Below are 22,971 nucleotides of genomic sequence, written 5' to 3'. Positions count from 1 at the left end.
AGCATGAAAAAGCTTTAAGACAACATAGAAATTATTGTGACAGGCAACGAAATGGTGACCTCAAGAACTAAATATTAGTTTGCTACTAAAGTTCCAATCTTGTATAAACATATGTACACTCTCTACAGATAAACATTTTCAGCTGATTGCCTGGACAAAGTGTATAGCTGCATCACTGCCTACATGCCAGGTTGAGTGAATGAAAGAAAAATGCTGTTAGTTTTTAAACAAGACTTATGAGGAGATGACATATCCTCCTGACCTGGCGCATTTAGAAATTGGAAATTTGCCAGCAACTTTAGCAAACTTTTGACTTCTAGTCACTGCAGACTTTCAAAACTTTCAGACTTAACAAAAACCAAAATACCTTGCTCCTGTGACAATGTCCCCATTGGGTAGCGTGCACACTGTCCACACAGACTGTGTAGGGTGAGGAATGGTCTGGGCACTCTCTGGGCCCCGCCACACCTTCACTGTGCGGTCCTCGCTACTGGTCACAAAGTCCTGGCCGTTGGGAAACAGAGCAACACTGTACACATAGTTGGCATGGCCGTAGTAGGTGCAGACACAGTCGCCAGTCAGCAGCCATCGCTTGACTGTTGCATCATTAGAGCAGGACAGAAATTCACCACCGTTCATAACAGTTAAACCTCGAACACAGTCTTCATGACCTGCAGACAATAAAGCGTGTTCCGTTGATAATATAACTAACACAAATAGATTTGAAAGTTTAAACACAGTTATGACATCACTCTATAGTTTCAACTGTAGACTATCTTTAGCTATCTGCCAACTCTCTGCAATGGTAATTTTAATTTAAGCTCGTATATTCTGACTCTGAGCTTGTGTATTTTGAATGTACTGGCTGCAATGACCATATGGGACAAATCATATGTGCTGTATGAATATACAGGCTATATAATTCATGCCATTTATCTCCCCACAATAAATATCTGAAGTGACATTTACACCATATGCAGATGTTAGGGTTCTGTAAACATACCAAGCAGGATTGAGAGATTAAGGGGAGATAATCATTACAAATCTGTCAAACATGAACATGAATGCTAAATTCAATTTCAAAAGTTGTCAAATGTAACACATTCTAAAGTGCTACAATCTGTACTTTACTGAGAAAATTTAATCCCAAACATAACATATTGTAAACCTTGCTATTTCCTAATTTATAACAAATACCTGTATAACAAAGCCCATCCTAATCTCCCAGCTTCGGTAAAGCTAACCATGATTACCATGACAACAACAAATGAAATGACAGTAACATACACACCATGGAAAGTGTTTTCACATTTCCCTGCCTTCCAGAGTTTAATGGACTTGTCCGCAGAGCCAGTCAGCATCATACCATGTTCCGAAATAACCGCCACTGCCCACACTGCTGCCTCGTGGCCTGCACATAGATACACTTCGTCACTCACAATTGTGGACAAACATTTAATCTAAGATAACCAAGAAACACAAGCATTAGAAAACCGCCTAATCACAATTTCAAATCTTCAGTTTTTCCACCAGTTGATAATGTTGAATTGTACAATATACACAATCAATCCCAACATGATGTGGTAATGGCAGATTATTACAAACTCTAACTGGTGAACCGAGTGCTCACCTTCTAGAGTCATCACACATTTCTGCTTGAGCCAGACTTTGGCAGTTTTGTCCCAGGAACCGCTGAGAAGGAAGCCAAACTTTCCTGAGGCAACAGCACACACTGCAAAGAAGGGTTTGGTTAAGTATACAGGGATTCAGGTGGGGCTGGGACGAATCAACATTTTCTACCCAGGTACCCCACCCCTTATTACCGTACCCTACCTGGATACCCGATATGTTATTTCAACATCAAATTTGTAAGAAATGGAAATGTATTCTTCAACTCAGAGGCTAATATTTCGAGTTGTTCAATATCTTAATCATGTATTATATTCAAAACAGGTGACTGTAAATACTGTCTAAATTTTCAAAGACAATACAACCTTTTAAACACGAAATAATAACATGCAAGAAGACAAAGTCATCTATATCCCCCTCAATGGCAAAACACTCTTCATATTTTATTCATATTTATATCATGATACAGAGGTAATAGGCAGATACAAAAATAGATGTCATCTCTACTAAAGAATGTTGATGCGTCTGTCACAACATGGATGTATAACATTTCTCTTAATGTCAATACTGTATCAATCCATATTGATGTACATATCAATTAACATCCAAAGTCAATAATTCACTTCTTCAGAAACATTTACATTTGTAAACATAACCTTGTGAGTGAGTGAGTTGAGTTTCACGCCACTTTTAGCAATATTCCAGTAATATCACAGCGGGGACAACAGAAATGAACATAACCTTGGCTAAGATGAACAATGTCAAGGCAGAAAAATCAATTCAAATAATAAATAAATTTAAGGTCAAATGCAACTTTGCAAATTCTCAACTTAAAATGGAAAACAGAAACAAATTCATCTTATAAAATTGAATAAAGTTGAAAAATAACGCGATGAGAAATCAGGTGAAAAGTGGTTTTCAACCAAGCTATGCTGCACTCGCGCTATGTTGCACTGCGCTCCTAATGCATGCCCAGTGAATAGGTTCGCGGAGCTTGAAGCAGGATGCATGTCCGGATTACAAAGTCATGAGCAGGAGTAGTCTAATCTTGGTTGTGTACACAAACAAGTAAATAATCTACTTGTTACATAAAATAACATGTTGATTGTGATAAGCAGCCTCTGTCACAGACAAAACTCAATGTCAGTTTTAATGACACATATATGTCTGCCTGCCTGTCTGCTAATGACAATATCCAATACACACCTTCAATCATTGACTCGATGCAACTTGAACTTAACACCTATCGAGCTTATAAGCCATAAATAAAGAGCCAGCTGAGCGTATCGGCAAATGAACCAGCCAATGAAAGACTTCATTACACTTGAGTGATTGCCAACCCGCTCTGACTGGGTTCAGTATCCCGGGTGCTTCGTTTCGAGCGTAGTAAACCCAAGTACAAAATATTGCACTTTGATTTGCGATTGTACGCTTATAATTTTGTTTTTTTTGTTTTTTCACAATCAGCAATGCATATTATATGTCATGAATAAGTGATAATAGTGTTTTAATTATGTTTGTATTTTTGATTGCATGTGACCTTTAACCTAATTCATATTGACCATTTAGTTTAATGGATGCAAATCTAGGTAGGAAAAGTTTCTCTGCACATATGGAACGAAATATTTTCGTACTAATCGATGTAAACAAAAGTCAATATATCAATACCAAACATTTCAACCAATAACATCCCACAGGGACCCGTTACTCAATGGGATCCTAGCACTACGACAGTCGTAAGTCTATGTTAAAGTATGGGAGTTACGATCAATTTAGCGCAACAACCGTCTTGTGGAACAGGGCTCAGGGCCATGCTAGGGAAAGTTACCCTTTAAGTTGTACAAGATCAGAATACTCTGCTATATAACAGTAATTCATCAGTACATGGTTCTACAGAAGTCCACTAACCAGTGCCTGTATGGCCAGTAAGCTTGAAGATCGGTTGTGGTGACTCCAGTGTGAATGCCAGGATGGTATTGTCATTGCTGCCGGTGACAATTAAACCATTGGGGTAAGTGTCATCTGGGGGGACCACACACACACTGGCCACGAAGTTGCTGTGGCCACTCATCACATGACCTTCTGTAAAACTGGGATTGTGTCTGCAAGAAACATAGCAGCTTAAAATATGATGAATGTATGTATTGTACTGTATTAACATGATTAATAATCAGAGATTTACAGGATGCGATTTCCTGCCTCCTATAAAAATTGACAATGGACGCAATTAAATTTACAAGCACATCCACAGGGACGCAGAAAAAGTCCAAATACTTGTTGAAATATTCTAATCAAGTAACAATAAGCTATCACTGAGTCTGCTACCAGCTGAGTTATGGTATTATTTGCAATTAATTTATGTGATGATCATGATACACAAAACAATAACAGTAGCTGAATTACAACATTATTACAACATAGTACATGTAATAGTATAAGTAATAATAATAATATTTAAGTGCTTGTAGTCAAGGACCGCAAATCTAGGTAGGAAAAGTTTCTCTGCACATATGGAGCGAAATATTTTCGTACTAATCGATGTAAACAAAAGTCAATATATCAATACCAAACATTTCAACCAATAACATCCCACAGGGACCCGTTACTCAATGGGATCCTAGCACTACGACAGTCGTAAGTCTATGTTAAAGTATGGGAGTTACGATCAATTTAGCGCAATGACCGCCTTGTGAACAGGGCTCGGGGCCATGCTAGGGAAGTTACCCTTTAAGTTGTACAAGATCAGAATACTCTGCTATATAACAGTAATTCATCAGTACATGGTTCGACAGAAGTCCACTAACCAGTGCCTGTATGGCCAGTAAGCTTGAAGATCGGTTGTGGTGACTCCAGTGTGAATGCCAGGATGGTATTGTCATTGCTGCCGGTGACAATTAGACCATTGGGGTAAGTGTCATCTGGGGGGACCACACACACACTGGCCACGAAGTTGCTGTGGCCACTCATCACATGACCTTCTGTAAAACTGGGATTGTGTCTGCAAGAAACATAGCAGCTTAAAATATGATGAATATATGTATTGTACTGTATTAACATGACTAATAATCAGAGATTTACAGGACGCAAATTCCTGCCTCCTATACTCATAAAAATTGACAATGGACGCAATTAAATTTACTAGCGCATCCACAGGGACGCAGAAAAAGTCCAAATACTTGTTGTAAAAATTCCAATCAAGTAACAATAAGTTATCAATGAGTTTGCTACCAGCTGAGTTATGGTATTATTTGCAATTAATTTATGTGATGATTATGATACACAAAACAATAACAGTAACTGAATTACAACATTATTACAACATAGTACATGTAATAGTATTAATAATAATATTTAAGTGCTTGGGACCCCCATTTTGTAGTCCAGGACGCCTGAAAATTAAGAGTATGGGTCCAAATGAGTGAGTGAGTGAGTTTAGTTTTACGCCGCACTCAGCAATATTCCAGCTATATGGCGGCGGTCTGTAAATGATCGAGTCTGGACCAGACAATCCAGTGATCAACAGCATGAGCATCGATCTGCGCAATTGGGAACCGATGACATTTGTCAACCAAGTCAGCGAAACTGACCACCCGATCCCGTTAGTCGCCTCTTACGACAAGATAGTCGCCTTGTTATGGCAAGCACATGGGTTGCTGAAGACCTATTCTACCCCGGATCTTCACGGGTCGGGTCCAAATGAACCTCAAATACAGGACTCAAGGTAAATCCCTGGTATTAACTTGATTAATATGAACTATGAGAAAAACCCTTTGGTTTTATCAGACTGTAACAGCCGCAGTGAGTAGTTTTATTATTATATTTCACAAAATACTGGCTTCCATTTGAACATGTTCAACATGCCTCACATATAGTTTATCCGTCTCCAAAGCATTGTATATAACAGTGCTGAATATTGGTCAATCCTGATCATATTTATCACCATATTTACATATATTGTTGCACATGTCAATGCAGTCTGTTTGTACTGTTTGAGAGGCATTTTAGAGGTTGTAAGTAATGGGATTGCTATTGCACAATAAAGACTGACTGACTGAGTTTGGTTTTACGCCGCTTTTAGCAATATTCCAGCAATATCACAGTGGGGGACACCAGAAATGGGCTTCACTCATTGTACCCATGTGGGGATTCGAACCCGGATCTTCGGCGTGACGAGCCGGCTGTAGGTGAATTCGTAACCAAAACCGGTTCGTAGACATGGAAATCCGGTGGATTCGTAGACGGATTGAGCGGTGGATTCGTAGACGTTATTAAAATGGGAAAAGTTCATCCTCAATGATGAAGAAAATCCACGAAAAGTGTTTGTATTTTGTGAAATAAATAAAATATATCAGGTAAGTATGATCGGCGGTGAAAATATCCTTAAATAATAAAATAACAAAATATGCTTCACAGTGGTCCATGTCCGACAAATTCTGACAAATCATAGGCCGCTAATATATTAAATTCAGTTGTGTAAAATTAAAAGATATGTATTAGGTAAGTATCGTCATTCAACATTCAACTATCGACCAGCAGAAGTAGCAGAAAACACATATTAAGAAAACACTTACATCTCCCACACAGAGTATTTCGCAATCAAAACAACTCACCACTTCCTAATTAACATTCACAACAACTCAGTGAAACCTGTTAATCCTCCCACAACAATGAAACCAGTCGGCAATTATGATGAGTAGACTAATTTTGTCTAATCCACCGACAAAGTTTACCTGTACACACACTCATGGTATATAAACCTCAAGAAGGTAAGAAAAAATCATTCTGCATCAACCATGGCTCTATGCGTTGTATGTGTGAAAGAAGTGCGTCTGAGACAACATGCCATCCAGTGCGACAGCTGCGATCAGTGGCAGCATCGCCTTTGCGACACAGGGATAGACATCGCAACCTACCGACAGATGACGAAACGGCACCTGCAGATGGACTTCATCTGTAAGAGATGTTCACTACCCCCGCCGTCTTCACCTTCTCCGACTCTTCCTCTGTCCCCGACCCTGCCTCTCTCTCCACCATCGTCGCCGAACCCTACATCACCTACATCGCCCGTGGACTCATCATTCGACCTCACTGCCGCCACCATCATCGCAACAGATGATGTATTCGAGGAGTGAGTTTTATTAATTTCATTATTCATTATTATTTCATTTCAGTTAGATAATTAATCATATTAATATTATTCAATGTAAATTTTAAATTTGATATTTCATCATTTTAGTTCTATCGCTGACCCGGACCCCCAACCCCTGCCCGACGACCATCAGCTTCAAGTCGAGTGGAATATTCTCCCGACCGGCAGCAAGCGTGGCAAACCACTTTTAGTTGATAGCAGAGGATTTTCCTACGCCATCCAGGTAATGAATAATGAAATGAGTCATACGTATTTGATTACATTTGAACGACGTTTGTATACACATGTGACTACTAAAATGTATATACTAAAATATGTTTCTTTCTTTAACAGAAGTCAAGATCGTATTGTGTGTACTGGTGGTGCTCTGTGCGGCCAAAGGAGGGTCGGTGCACTGCCGCGGTTTCACAGAGAGGTGAAACTTTCACCCGCGGAGCAGCCGACCACAACCACTGACTGACTGACTGAGTTTAGTTTTACGCCGCTTTTAGCAATATTCCAGCAATATCACGGCGGGGGACACCAGAAATGGGCTTAACACATTGTGCCCATGTGGGGAATCGAACCCGGGTCTTCGGCGTGACGAGCCAACGCTTTAACCACTAGGCTACCCCACCGCCCCCCGACCACAACCATGAGCCAATGGTCACTGAGTGACTGTGATACTGTGATACTGTGTTACTACTGTGATACATTCTGTTGTGAAAATTGTTGTTGATCATAAATATATTACATTATCACTCTTCCATAACAATGTTGTCTGTCTTTTTACATTTTACGACGCTTCATCTTTATTACACACACAGTCACACAGTAACAATATTTTCGTATCACTGAAAATAAAAAATACAACACAAACCCTACATATACAAACACATGTAAAACAAGTCTAGACAAGATACGGGAAAATATTCGTTCACTCTTCAATCACATTTTCTTGTGTCCTCAGCTGCCCTTACTTTCGTATCACTGCAAACAAAGCATACGGGAAAATATTCATTCACATTTTCGTGTGTCCTTAGCTGCCCTTAGTTTCGTATCACTGAAAACAAAGCATATCAACTTCGTTATACACATTCTAAGTAAAAATCAAACTTAATATATACTATTATTCAATTATTTATACACGTCTACGAAATCACCGTCTACGAAACAGTCTGAATTACGAATTCAACGCGTCTACGAACTGGTTCTGTCTACGAAATCACCGTATCCCGACGAGCCAACGCTTTAACCACTAGACTACCCCACCGCCCCGCACAATAAAGAAGTTGATCATCCATAAACACTTTCATTACTAATCTGTTTGTGTATAAGAAGTAATACTTTGGGGAACGACCAGAGATTGACGTGTATATGTCAGTTGAAATGCAATACAACAAACAGGATAATGTCTGTAGTACGAGGTTCCGTTTGACATTCAACTGATTGATAATTCCTGTAAATAAAGGCTTAGCGATGAAGGACAAGGCTGACAGGTTACAACTGCTTCACGAGTTACTTTGCGTATCATGACGTTGTTTAGCATAAAGTGTAAATACTTCCTGAACAAGATGAAACAAAACGTTTCTTGTGATCGAATACTGAACGATTTTCAATTGATTGTTCGTATATGTACTAATTTACTTGGTTTCTTACTCATTCGGAACCCATATTCTAGATGTGACATCTCTTGATCCAGACACAATTCCTCCTTCTGGGAAGATTGTTGAGGCAACTGCCCGGACATCCTTCTGATGTCCAACAATATTACACCGCAGTTTGTAGGTAGACGCCATGTTTACTTTGTAGACTCGCAGTTACTACCGGTTTTAGTTTCTACTGGCAGATCATGTTTTCTATTTGTAAATAATTCTTACTTTATGTCGGGATTTATATCGTTCCTTTCTATCGGTTCTCAGTTTCCTTATCTATATTATTTAGAAAATGTTCAGTGTAACTGTTTTTGGTTTGTTTTTATCACGAGAGTTCTGTCCCCTTGATTGTGGGGTCGTCATTGTGTCAGTGAGTGAGTGCTCAAATTGATCCAAAACATTTATCGCTGTCGTGGTGCTGACAAACAATGGATCTTAATGAAGGATTCAAAGTTCCGATTAACAAACTCTAAACTCTGAACGCGACGCCTCACCAATCGACAATTTACAACGTCTTAGGAAAACCGCGAGTGAATTTGTAAATATATTTTTACATTTGGGAATTGTATGATGATAGCAATTAATATGATCAACATTATTAATATTGAGCAGAGCACTGGCTTGTCTTCCGTTTGCCAAAAATATTCTCTGGTTTTATGTGATTAATAGAATTCATATTGAACAGAATTACGTCTTTGTAATGACACCTCATGAGCATCACATGATATTTAATTTTTCAGATTTGAAATACATTTGGCGCTTATAATAGTGAATGATTTTGCTTACGAGTTCACCAACACAACGTGGCACGATGTTCAGCTACAGTGGCGCTATCGTAAATGTTTTTGTTTTTTGGGTTGTTTTTTTACCAACGATCGGTATTATAGTCAGCACTTTTAAATCGGGAAAGAAGTCATTCGTAGTACTTTATGTAATAATTTATATCCCGAAAAATGTCTACAATTTTTATCACATGCTGAATTTTACTAGTCTAAGAAAAAGGGGTCTACCTCTGCTTTGATAAAATACTATTTAAGGTTGTTTTGTAGAATGACAAGAACAGCCGGTACCCTGGGGTGTTTTTTATTATTAAAATTATTTTTGAATTATTTATTCCCATAAAGTTCTTCACAAAAATCTACTTTATTACGTATGCCTTGTACAATTTGATTATGTGTAGTAGCACAAGCACTTATGCGCACTTATGAATATGTATTCATATGTACGCTCGCATGCACGCATCATTTAACACTATACCGGTGAAGTCAGCAGACCTTTGTAATGAAGGGAGTGAGTGAGTATGGGTTTACGCCGCTTTTAGCAATATTCCAGCAATATTGGGACGCCAGAAACAGACTTCACACATTGTACCCATGTGGAGAGTCGAACCCGGGTCCTTGGCGTGACGAGCGAACACTTTAACCACTAGGCTAACCCACCGCCCCACTTTGTAATGAAAGGACTCTCAGTGATAGTGTTCAGTTGGAATGTTACATCAGAACAGTACACACTGTAGAACACAAGCACACGGCTGACACATATGCATTGCAGCTCACAGTTATATTACCCCCCACAGCCCAACGCGTTAACGACCGCCTCCGTGATCTAGTGGTTAGAGCGTCCGCCCCGAGAGCGGAAGGTCGCGGGTTCGATCCCCGACCGCGTCATACCAAAAGACGTTAAAATATGGTACTTGTTGGTCCCTGCCTGGCGCTCGGCATTAATGGGTACAACAAGGACTGGTCGGCTCGGAGTCAGTATACTGTGTCTGAGTGGGGTATTCATGCTTCACTGCGGCATGGTATCTCAGTGAGCTAGCACTATAAAACCAGCTTCAGTCTGGGCTAGTACAAGCAGCCGCACATACACATACACACGCATGCACGTCGTCATATGAGCGAAATATTCTCAATCACGACGTTAAACCCAATTTCACCTCACCTCACCATCGCGTTAACAAGAAGAGAACAAAAACACTTAACGGACCAAGTGATTCTTTCCGAGTTGAAAACGACCACTTGCATCTACATTTCGTTTTGGTGTTGAGTAAGCCATGTTTGGGGCTGTTGTTTATCCCCATGTTGTTTGTTGTGTCTCTACTTGTGGTCGGCTATAACTGCATAGTGTTCCTGTATATTTCCGACTACTGACAGGTTTGGCACGTCGCCAATGTGTGTTGTTAGCGAAGTCTGAGGCTTCTCCTTGGATATTTCATGCCATTTTGTCTCAACTTTGTACTGTGAAAAGGGTTGAAGGTCTGTGCTTCAAACATGTTCAGACCCTGTTCAGAGTTCATATCCTTCCTTTGGGACATGTAAACGGTATGCACTGCAATGACCATATGTCGGTGTTTGATTTTGATTGATAGGAAAAACTGAAAATCACTTTATTTATCTACTGATGTTCGGTTTGGGCTTACTACGATTTATGCAAACTCTGACTCTGAATTATAATTTTCGTACATGACTGAGACATAACATTCTTATTTAGGGTCTGTGAGGTAGCCTAGTGGTGGCAGTGGTCTCTCATCAAGCCTATAGCTTCGATTCTCCACATGGGTACAATTTCCACTTCAGTGTTCACGCTGCAATATTGCTACAATCAGCGTAAAATCACCCTCGCTCATCCTCACGGGGAAACAAACACTGCATAGTCACTGTTGTTTAGAATTTACCGCGGCGTTCCTTCCATGCGTCTTGCAATCCTGCATATGTCCAATTGCCAGTTGTCATTAATAACAACAATACTTTAACAGTTCTTATTTAATCTCTAATACACAAAGACAAATCTGTCGCCAACAGTACGACATGAGTGGTGTCATTCTGTGCATTAATACAACAAAAGACACACGCTTTCATGATCAGTGGGTCATTAAACAGCAACCCTTTTGTGGGCGTGGCCTATGATTTCGATTTAGCCCATCAAATGCCACGAAATCACTTTTACTTTATATATCATTATAATACAGACAAACTTTATGGATTTAATGTTCTGTATATTTCGTGAGTGCGACGTACAGATTCTTGTACCGTTGTCAAGCAGTGAGTGCGACGTTTCGATACAGAATCTGTATCGAAAAGTCGCACTCACGAAATAAAGAAGATGTAATCCATAACGTTTGTCTATATTGTACTTCCCACTTCTAAAATGCCACTCAAAGAAGTCTTGGACACTGTTTTCAGCCCACTAACTTTTGACTACCTTTGGTGTGTTTTGGCCAAAGACAGTATTCAAGTGTATGCTTTCTGTTGTCCAAATTTTGTTACACCCCGATAGTCAGGACACTCGCTACCTGTACGATTGCAATGGACGTCTACAAACATATATACATAGACAACATAAACAATGTTCAATTATCCTGACAATCGTTGTTACAGACGATATCCCGTCGATGGCTTCAGTTCCACTGTTCTATAAATCCTCCTGTGCATGTTGTCGCTTGTACGCTGCTGTCATCTTTCACATTACTGATCCCATGCCATCAGTTGTAGTCAGGAACCCGACTCAGTCGACATCTATAGTTGCCCAGCATGTTATTCAGTGACACGAATGACGGCCGCTTGTGTGGGTCCATGTCCCAACATTTCAGCATGGCGCCGTACCAGAAGTCCTCATCATAAGGGATCCCACTTACAGGCTTTGGTATCACGTATCCACTTGCTATAATCGACATCAAGTCCTTGGGGGCAACCTCTGGAATATATATCATCATCATCATTGAGTGAGTGAGTTTAGTGTTACGCCGCTTTTTAGCAATATTCCAGCAATATCATGGTGGGGGACACCAAAAATGGACTTCACACATTGTACCCATGTCGAGTATCGAACCCAAGCCTTCGGTGTGAGGAGCGAACGCTTTAACCACTAGGCTACCCCAACGCCCCTGATTGCCATTGAACAATATTTAACAGAAGTTAATGAAGTTCAAGAGAGGAAGTGTTTTTTTGCTGTCGAATCTGTTTCTTTTGGTGTAAGAACACAATCAAAGTGGCACAAAAAGTATATTACTATGTAAAAAAATATAGATATATGGATTGATGGCATTTTCATGTCAGCATCATAGACACACTAAATGGACACTGACTGATATAATAGCCTCCTACATTGACTAACCTATCAACGGATGACCTCCAAACGTGATGATCTCATACATGACAACCCCGAATGACCAAACGTCAGACTTGGGTGTGAACTCGCATCCCTCCTGCAAGCATTCAGGGGCGGTCCAGCGAAGAGCTTGGTTGTCTGCAGGGATGTCAAACAAACAGAGGCTATTTAAGGCTATTAAACGAAATGCTAAAATAATGATTCATATAATTTAAAGGTGAGGGTCTCAAAGATCCCAAATCCAGAAGTCTGTAAACTATTGACTCTGGACCAGACAATCCCTATGAGCATCTGTTCACTCAACTGGGATATGACCTTGACATGCACTCAGTCAAGTGACCGGAACTGACCCCAACCGATCTATTTAGATGTCCCTCAAAACAACGATTGATTACAACAAGATACTATAAATAGACGAAATTATACTTAACGTAGGCTACTATGTTTAACGATATAACAGAAACGTTTTAGAGCTATTATTCCGGCAAAACAGGTGAAGAAATTAACAAATAAAGTGCCCCAGAAGCTTTTGAACAAGTGTGAAGGGTTCCTTAAACTTATCATATTTCAAACAAAGTATGGTCAGATTTTGTTCCAAACTGGGAACTGTAATCATACCCTGACCCCTTAAAAATAGTCGAAATATTTGCATAAACATATTCCCGTAAGCGTATCTAGGACTGACTGACTGACTGAGTTTGGGTTTTACGCCGCTTTTAGCAATATTCCAGCAACATCACGGCGGGGGACACCAGAAATGGGCTTCACACATTGTGCCCATGTGGGGATTCGAAACCGGGTCTTCGGCGTGGCGAGCCAACGCTTTAAGCGTATCTAGCACAGGCGAAGAGATTATGCTGTTTCGTGGAATGTGTATGATTGTTTAGTTTAGTAATATGTCAGCATTAACATAACGGTGGACTCTAGAAATGGACCTCTCGCATTTTACTCATGTCGGAATCTGAACAGGACCTTCAGTCTGACTAGGTAACGCTGTATCCACCTAGGCTATATATCGCCCCTGTTTACAGGGATGGCAAGTTGATTCACTCACAGTATTTGCCTACATACTCTGCAAGACTGTGAAAGAGACTCTTCTTAAATTGGGACAGCCATAATATTATGACAGATATTAATTCAGTTAATCTGTAAGCAAAATGTAGAAAACGACACGTTAGTACTCACCTTTATCCACTGAGAAAATATACTGCTCTAAAAACCTAAACAAGACTTATTTGTTTCTTTACAGATAATTTGATATATGTTTAAACTTTATATTTTCACATATTAGTAGTGTATAATGAAAGACAATGGAATCCAAATGTTCTAAAATAACAAACTCTGTTTGAGCTGAAGTATTTGCGAAATACGAAACTGGGATTACGTTACAGATTGTAGTGTGTCAATTGCATCGATTCCCAAAAAACACTATCAAAACAAAAACATGGATATGTAAAAATAAAGGAAAACTGATTTGTATGGATAGTCAACTTCTTTATTGCAATGAGTGCGACGTTTCGGTGTAGGTACTAACACCGTTATCAAGCAAGTGATAAAAATAGTTTGTGCAAAAGAAAGTAAAGGTACATACCTCTCGTAATAGGTGCTTTAACAAGTGAAAAAGAATTAATTTTGACCCTCAGATTTTCCCCGACAAGAACGGTGGTACACCTCAGTCCGCAGCGTAATGTTTCACTGTGTTCTTGAAGGAAAGCCATGCCCTCACATATCTTAAAGAGAAAGCACAGTGCAGCACTATGTGGAAAACACAGAGTTAGTGAGTGGATTGTCATGGTGGCATGCAACTGTGGAGTCAGGACCAGACAAACCACACTGAAATCATCCGGAGACAGACATGATCAGCCAGGTCCCGACCTCCTGAATGCGCCTACCCCCTATTGCAATCACAAGTGACCAGGGGGAAAGTCTTTCCCCAATCCTCTTGGAGGATGTTCAGTCCCAGAAATGCATCATCAATATCATCCCATCAACAAGAGAAGTATATAAGTTTGTAATACACTCTTAAAAAATAGAAACTATACATAGGAACAATTTGAATTTAGGAAAATATTTGACACAAACCAATCCATGCTGAATCCCAACATGTGGGGAAATGGCAGCCGACAACAAAACGTTTGAAAAAAGAAACGTTGAACAAAAACGTAACGTTACACTCACGTCTGTAGTGAATCTCTAAAACGCACCCTACATGACATGCACGTGCATCATGAAATTGTGTATCACCCTGAGCTGAAGCCTATAACTGTAGGCTTTAAAAAGCCACATCAATGGTACTCCACGCGCATTGCTTTAAGCCTCTATAGACGACAAGAGAATGAAAAGATTGACAGAAGCTCAACGACAAAACGCCATCGGCCGTTTACAAGGACGGGCGTCGCAGCATGAGGTGGCAAGGCACTTCAGCGTGTCCAGACAGACCATCTCAAACCTATGGACCCGATACAACGATACTGGGAATGTTACATACAGACCCAGGTCAGGTCGACCTAGAGTTACCACAGCACGTGTTTGACAGGACTTCCTCTAACAAAACAATGTTCAGGTGTTACCTTGGCCTTCTCGATCACCCGATTTGTACTACCCAACTGAACATCTATGGGATACTCTTTACCAAAAATACACATTGGAGCAGATCACAAAATTGTCCTCTATTTATGCTGAATGTGTATGGATGATCTAACCTATTCGTAGTAATATAAACTGTGTTATAAAAGAGGTGAGGTGAAATTGGGTTTTACGTCGTGCTTGAGAATATTTCGCTCATATGACGACATGCATGCGTGTGTATGTGTATGCGCGGCTGCTTGTACTAGCCCAGACTTAAGCTGGTTTTATAGTGCTAGCCCACTGAGATACCATGCCGCAGTGAAGCATGAATACCCGATTCAGACACATTATACTGACTCCGAGCCGACCAGTCCTTGTTGTACCCATTAATGCCGAGCGCCAGGCAGGGACCAACAAGTACCATATTTGAACGTCTTTTGGTATGACGCGGTCGGGGATGGAACCCGCGACCTTCCGCTCTCCGGGCGGACGCTCTAACCACTACACCACGGAGGCGGTTTGTTATAAAAGAACTGAATAAATATCTTGATGGTGCTGATTTGATTCAGGTACTATGGTTGTGTTCTTTTGTTTGAAGCGTCTTAGAGACTATGCAGACAAACGTTATGGATTACATGTTCTGTATATTTCGTGAGTGCGACGTACAGATTCTTGTACCGTTGTCAAGCAGTGAGTGCGACGTTTCGATACAGAATCTGTATCGAAAAGTCACACTCACGAAATAAAGAAGATGTAATCCATAACGTTTGTCTATATTGTACTTCCCACTTCTAAAATGCCACTCAAAGAAGTCTTGGACACTGTTTTCAGCCCACTAACTTTTGACTACCTTTGGTGTGTTTTGGCCAAAGACAGTATTCAAGTGTATGCTTTCTGTTGTCAGGCAGTTTCGTAACATAACCAAAATCCAAATGATTTGACAAAGAGAGGAGCTGATATGAATATCCAAAAGGACACATTTATAGGTATTTCAAAACTTGCTTGCGATTCCCACAAATGGCTGAATTACATTCACGTGTTCCGTTTACCTGGTTGGCTATCTTCACGCATTGGTGGAAGTGGATTGTCTGCCCTTGGTCTTGACGTAGGACGTCTTTGAGGTTGCCTTCAACCATTAACTCTGAGACTAGCTGGAACATGTTCGTGGTGATCATGTTGACACCCAGTATTTGTACAAATCTGGAACTACCATTAAAATAATAGCATTGAGTGGTTGAGATATAGTTTAACAATATATTTTTAAGAACAGACACGGGTGTCTTTTACAGTAATATGAATTTAAACAAACTCACACTACTGTTTATTGATATTTCATGTCTATCGTCATGTAAACAAAGGATTGGTATGTGGTTAGTATACTATTACCCTAGTAGTGAGTGAGTTAAGATTTTAAGTCACATCGGCAGTATTTCAGCCATATCGTGACTATATCAAGTTATATATTATTAATAATAATAGGTAAGGTATAAAAACCTGTCAACGAAGGACAGTAAAACAACTAGAATATCACGGACATAAATGTAAAACTAGTAATATAATCTAAAACATTTTAACTATACATGACAATACAATATAAAAATGGGCTACATATTGCCAACAACTGAAGATAGATCACCATACTAGGAACCACGGGGACTTAAAGTGCCTTTGCTACCTGCATGGACCCTAGTTGGATTTACACCATCCCTTCAGATGTTAGCAATTTTGACAATCTAGCCATAAATTAAAATAACATATATATTGTAGTTAAAATTAATAGTATGTTTACAACCCTAGTATCACGATAACAAGATTTCCCGCTACTTACGTACACATTTTAGAGGTACAAACACGGATGGCAAATTCAAAAGATTACTTACGTCCCCCCCCCCCTTCTCTCTCTCTCTCTGTGTATATATATGTGTGTGTGTGTGTGTGTGCGTGTGTGTGTCTTTGTGAGTGTGTGCTTGTGGCAATTTTGACTCGAAACATTACGTCATTGGACACTGTTTGACAATTTGACAGAAACTACACATTGTCACCTTTATAGCATGTTCGTAAGTGTGGTAGACAGTTAATCTATATGCTGAGTGATATGGATACAGGCTGTTTCAAACATTTCTCTAAGAAACCGTGCTCAGTATTTACCTGTTTTGTGAAAGGAGTAATGAAACTCTCTTGATTTCCAGCATTAGGTTGTCTGGTGCAGCAGAGGTAAACATCTCCATATCCACAAGCTTGATAGCCACGGACAACGTTCCCTTCATGGTACCTGTTGGAAAGACGAGCACATGCGTTGTTTAACGCCTCAATCCTGCTAAATGGCGGTGACCTGTATATATTCGAGTCACCCAAGTCTAATGTCACATGCTCCCTACTTAGTTTCACTGATCCTTCAAAGTAATCCACATACATGAAAGGGAAGTCAAATTGCAGCATTTGTTGAAATCGAAATACTTTGAATACGATTGTCATTGCTACAATATGTTGTGAATCGTCTTTCGTGATATAGCTGCCAAAATAAGTGTCCAGAACCTACACAGCTGCCAAACTACCTTGGAACACTTGTCCATAAGTGCCTCTGCCGATGTCGTCCATGACGACTAGGGAAGCCGGTTTGATGTCAAGGTCCCTGGCCCCAACTGTTTCTTTTGGCGGTGAAAGACATTCTTGTAGACGGCAACACATGGATCCGTCAGTCTCTGAAACCATGTATCATTTAATATTCCTTAGAAGCATTAAAGAACGCGACAATAATTTGAGCCAGCTGTACCCTTCACAGGTCTTTGTGTTAATTGTATTTCAAATCGGAGAAGAAACTTTCTGGCAAATAATTTTCCAGAGAAAAACCGTTGATTGCTTTGTGTTCCTCCCTACCAGCATAGTAGTTGCTTTAACCACAGGCACTTCTGTTTAGTTGCCGTGCACCAAAATACGAGTAGTATAGCTGTTTACTTTCGTTTTGATGATCCATTTTGACAATGAACCGAGTGAATCACGGCTGATACCTGTATAATAATGCAGGAGCTGCGTGACTGAAGTGAACGTTTTCTGCGGAGAAATGAAGAGGCACTTGTCTCTGCCCTCTCGGATCTTGTACCTCTTTACCCGGGACTCTTTACTTTCTGTATCTGTGAGGCGCACTTCCAGGACGTACCCAGCTGCCAAATAAATATTTAGGATGGACCCAACTGCCAAATAAGTAACCAGAATGTTCACTGATGGCAAATAAGTATCCATGCTGTACCCAGCTACACATATATATATTTAGAACGTACATAGATGACAGGATAAACACCAAGTACTTGCTGCCAAAATAAACACCCAAGACGAAAATGCCTGTCAAAAATATTGAAGGCGTACCCAGATGACAAAATAAACACTTCAGCTTCAAAATGAATATTGACAAAAAATACTCGGCTGTAAACGTGAACACCAAGAACGTCTACAGATTCCGGGTGCCGTTCCCAGGTTGCGGCACCCGGAAGTGCACGGATACCGATTACATCACCACAGGGACAGGAGATGCAATATTGCATCCCCTACACAACAAGCTATGCCAGATTGCATCGCCCCAAGGTGGTAGTATGCCATATTACGTCACTCCAAGGACTAAAGGGGCCGTATCACGTCACCCCAAGGCCTTGAGATGCCCGTATACGCCAGATGTCGTCATCCTATAGCTTAAAATTCTGAAACGCGAGTTTTTCCTATTGCCACCAAGGCCGCAAAAGGTTATACCTGGCAATATGTATATCGACAGAATAAGGAACGGAGCCACTTGTGGCGATAACACAATAAATACTAACAATACCCAAACATCTAGACCATGCACATCTGACGAAATGAACATCGATGATATGACATACAGTGTATATTACAATATTTCAACAATCAAGCCATTTTCTTTAATACCTGCTTTGCCCAAGATTAATGTTCCATGTAATGTCACTTATAGCAAGTGTTGTTGACTCTAATACTATCATCATCGTGTTAAATATCATTATAAACATATAAATCGTCTTACATGACGCCTGTTTAATGATGTATGTTCCATTCAATACTCCGTCACTCAGCAACAGCTGTTCTCGATCGAGCTTTCCCATGGTTCTGTAGTAGCTGGCAAAGACAAAATAGAGGGAGATAACTCTCTGTCTCCTGTATTCCCAGTACGTTAGTTTAACTCATGAGGCATGTTCAAGGATGTCTGTCGAGGCATGTTCAAGGATGTCTGATGAGGAACTTCTTTCTTTTCACAATAGAGACGTTCCGGTATAGCTTCTTATACCGTTTTCAAGCTTATGCTTTTCTACTTGCTTGAAAACGGTATAAGAAGTTATGCCGAAACGTCGCTATTGTGAACATAAAGAAGTTGTAAAAGTGAATGGGTAATTATGTTACACGCTGCATTGCGCAATAGTCAAGCTATATCACGTCTGGGAAGACCAGAAATGGGAATCGATCTTGGGGTAACAGTTAGACGTGCGAACGCTTAACCCCCAGCTTTTACCTCACTGTTCCTAACTGTTATAAGATTTGTCTGTAAAATGAAATGATTAATTGAGGGAAATCTTTTGCTTGGATACAAAATGAAGGGTAAAGAGCCTTTTTCTTTCCCGTAAGAATAATTAAAGTAGTTAAAGGAAAACAGCAATAATCCTTCATGAGATGATTACCTGGCGGGCATCCTATCGCTGTCCTCAATAATTACATCGTACACGGCACTACTGCTGATGCATTTTTCTAACAGGAAGGAGGCAGCTAGTACAAAATCATGTATGGTTTCGCAGATCGTGAACAGCAAAGACAGTCGACTGTTTGACGGTTAAGATATATTTGGTTCCCCGTTTCGGAAAACATCAAACAATTACAGCCAAACAGTGTCTTGTGATATTGTCACTTTGCTTAGGAGATTTGAATTCATGTGTCTTTACCTGGGCACGGAATCTTCAGAAACGTAGTCACGTGGTACGAAGCCTCGGTCTCGATTATTCGAATGTGTCGCCAACAGCCAATCCTCCCGATCCCTGGAAAAGTGATTTCAAAGACAATAAAAAGATATCCACATCAACCATTTGAATAATTGACGTACGTGTCCAGTTTTCCACTGCAGGTTTTAAGCTAATAAAAAACATGGAGTAAAACCTACCGCAAGGAGCGAACATGATAGAAGTGATCCCCTTTCTTGAAGGCCAAGTCACATTCATGGTAGCCTTCAAAGTCGAAGAGGGCAGTGCAGTCTTTTATCTCTGTAACAATACGGGTCTGCTCTTTATCTCTTCAACTGCATAAACTTACAGCTCATGCGATCGCACCAGAAACACTATGGCCATTGGTGTTTTTTGCGGTCAGTTCAGCAGGGAAAATTCCGACACATGAAATGCATTTCAGGGGACCAAGCGTGATAAGGGAGATATATAAAAGGAACATTATTCAAGACTCGTTTGTCTTTCATTATAAGTAAGTTATATATCTGTATGACAAAGGAGAGGGTTTTATGTCTATGTATGTATTTGGGTCGTGTTAGTATGGGTGAAAGTATCAAGGTATAATACATCCTGGATCAGGAGCTAGCTAGCCTTGCTATTTCCGAGATTATAGCTATACAAGCAGGTTCCATACCGTCGCCAATGTTGGGTTCCAGACTTCTGCGAGCAGCCTCCAGGTCATGAGCCGAGGAACATTCTGAAGTTGGATTCGATTTGGCCTTGGATTTCCCTTTCTTTCTTGTAATTTTGTTGCCCATTACTCCTTAAAACTGTGGCATATGACAAATGTTGACATGACAATGATTACAAAGACATTCGATGGGGATTCGGAAACGGAAACTGTGTGGTGGAGATATCAATACTTATGCATTATCTATTGTTTGCTTGGTGTTTAATGCTGCTCTGAGAAATATTTCGCTACATGAAGAATCTGAATAGGAACATAATGAACGATAAAATGTTATCATCACTTTATGTACTGTAAATGATAAATATAATCTACAAAATTGACTCAACAATCGTAACAAATCTATTTTAGAAAAGTTGACTGTACATTCAAGCTATATCATGATCATGATTGTGATCAGGCTCGCTGATTTGGCTGACACATGCCATCGTATCCCAATTGCGTAGATCGATGCTCATGCTGTTGATCTCTGGATTGTCTGGTCCAGACTCGATTATTTACAGACCGCTGCCATATAGCTGGAATATTGCTGAGTACGGCGTAATACTAAACTCACTCACTCACTCATGATCCTGTTTTTATGAATAACTATCAAATAGTGATGAACCAGATGTATACGGAAAGGTGAGATCCCGATCCCGAGACAAACACATGCAGAAGCACGTAAACTGTTCATCAGAATCAACATGGGAAGATATGGTATATAAGTCTAAATATTAGTCAGACATATTTTTATTACTGATGTCTGAAATTCGGAGACCTTTTAATAGCTTCACTGATGTCTTAACTGAATTAGTGATGCTCACATATTGATGTACCGGAGTGATGAGATGGAACACACCTATGAACACTACGCTGAAGAGTTAACATTATTATTCTGTACTCCTTAAATGCGACGTGTCGCTTCTGATACTAACACTAACTTTGTGTCACTAACTTTCATCCGTACCTAAACCCTATACTCAGACAATGAGAATGAGACAATATTTTACCACCATCATTTAGCATCGTTAAACAGCAAATGCCATTGAGATACACTGTCCTTTACAACATAGTGCGTTGTGTTACATGTACACTAACTTTCATCCGTACCTAAACCCTATACTCAGACAATGAGAATAAGACAATGTTTTACCACCATCATTTAGCATCGTTAAACAGCAAATGTCATTGAGATACACTGTCCTTTACAACATAGTGCGTTGTGTTACATGTACTCACCAAGCCAGACTCAGTCGTTGTGTACAGTTATAAGGAAGGCTACCGCCAGCGCTCGTCCTGTGACCGGAACTGCCGTTATCAGGGCAAACACCACCAGGCGCATGCTGTAACACTTAGGACATCCGGTTCACACTTATTTGTCTGCTGGCCTGATGTGTTGCAACTTCAGGCCACAATAGGTCTCTACACAATACTCAAAGTCATTAGATGTGAAATGATCATATATGTTAGAATGTACATGTCACCCGCGGCACACGTAAAGATGAAGTATTGTTCATTGTGTTATATATAAATGGTTACAGCCTTATTATTAACACTATCTCCGGCAATATCACGGCAGAGGATACCAGGAATGAGCATCACGCATTGTACATATGTGGGGAATCGAACCCGGGCCTTCGGAGTGCTGAGCACTTTAACCACTGGGCTACCCCTTCGCCCTTACTTGAGTAGACATACATTCAGATACTTAAAGGTCACATGCAACGTAAAACACTTTGCAGATTCTGATACCTTTCGGTATGGACATACCGAAACAAATCGTCAAAAATGCAAATTCAACTTATAAAGTTGAAAAATAACGCGATGAAAAAAACCGCGCGAAATCGGAGTTCAAACGTTTCACTAATTTTCCCCCGACTTTTCTGGGGAAAACGGGTTTCAACAGCTGGGCTGCGCTCATAGCACGTGCGCAAGTAAATAGGTTCGCGCAGCTTGGAAGCGGGTTGTCGGGTGAATACTCGGTGAAGGCTTTGGTGTGAGCTATTTTTCAAATGTTTTGTTGATATCTCACAGGCGCGAGCCCTTTTATATGTTATGACAGTAAATTAACTGTTTATATAATTTCATTTGTCTATTTCACCACACGTTCTTCTTACCGAGACACTTTCTCAGTTCGATACTTAAAAGCAATGTCATTATTTAGCGTTGACAGAATTTCTAACTGTGATATAGATATGTCGTTGTCACAGACAAAACTCAATGTCT

General features: G+C 40.2%; 2 protein-coding genes across 3 annotated transcripts in view; both read right to left on the bottom strand.

Moving 5' to 3' along the window:
• The window catches only part of LOC124291925 (phospholipase A-2-activating protein-like), a 28,680-nt gene extending 20,118 nt beyond the window's left edge, over positions 1-8,562 (bottom strand). The window contains exons 1-5 of one of the 2 annotated variants that reach the window (XM_046728996.1): positions 8,417-8,562; positions 4,434-4,627; positions 1,631-1,732; positions 1,292-1,411; positions 368-671 (exon numbers count right to left, since the gene is read on the bottom strand). In XM_046728996.1, the coding sequence (XP_046584952.1) occupies positions 368-671; positions 1,292-1,411; positions 1,631-1,732; positions 4,434-4,627; positions 8,417-8,556 (860 nt within the window). In that variant the 5' untranslated portion in view covers positions 8,557-8,562. Of the gene's footprint in view, positions 1-367; positions 672-1,291; positions 1,412-1,630; positions 1,733-3,537; positions 3,726-4,433; positions 4,628-8,416 lie in introns of those variants that run through there. The other variant, XM_046728997.1, reaches the window with a different exon arrangement.
• Positions 8,563-11,498: 2,936 nt separating this feature from the next.
• On the bottom strand, positions 11,499-22,072 carry LOC124291946 (proto-oncogene tyrosine-protein kinase Yrk-like). Its single transcript, XM_046729029.1, has 12 exons — positions 21,985-22,072; positions 20,710-20,845; positions 20,237-20,336; positions 20,022-20,114; positions 19,115-19,206; positions 18,096-18,248; positions 17,643-17,789; positions 17,236-17,359; positions 16,137-16,293; positions 14,111-14,249; positions 12,526-12,657; positions 11,499-12,105 (listed from the first exon to the last, which is right to left on the bottom strand). Exons 2-12 carry the CDS (start codon positions 20,831-20,833, stop codon positions 11,894-11,896), a joined length of 1,473 nt encoding a protein of 490 aa, XP_046584985.1. The 5' UTR covers positions 20,834-20,845; positions 21,985-22,072; the 3' UTR covers positions 11,499-11,893.
• Between the last annotated feature and the right edge of the window lie 899 nt (positions 22,073-22,971).

Source organism: Haliotis rubra, unplaced genomic scaffold, assembly GCF_003918875.1.
Source record: "Haliotis rubra isolate DU_JTF1 unplaced genomic scaffold, ASM391887v1 Scf502, whole genome shotgun sequence".
Lineage (NCBI taxonomy): Eukaryota > Metazoa > Mollusca > Gastropoda > Lepetellida > Haliotidae > Haliotis > Haliotis rubra.
Note: the sequence above shows the minus strand (reverse complement) of the source record. Positions and strands in the feature narration are given on the sequence as shown.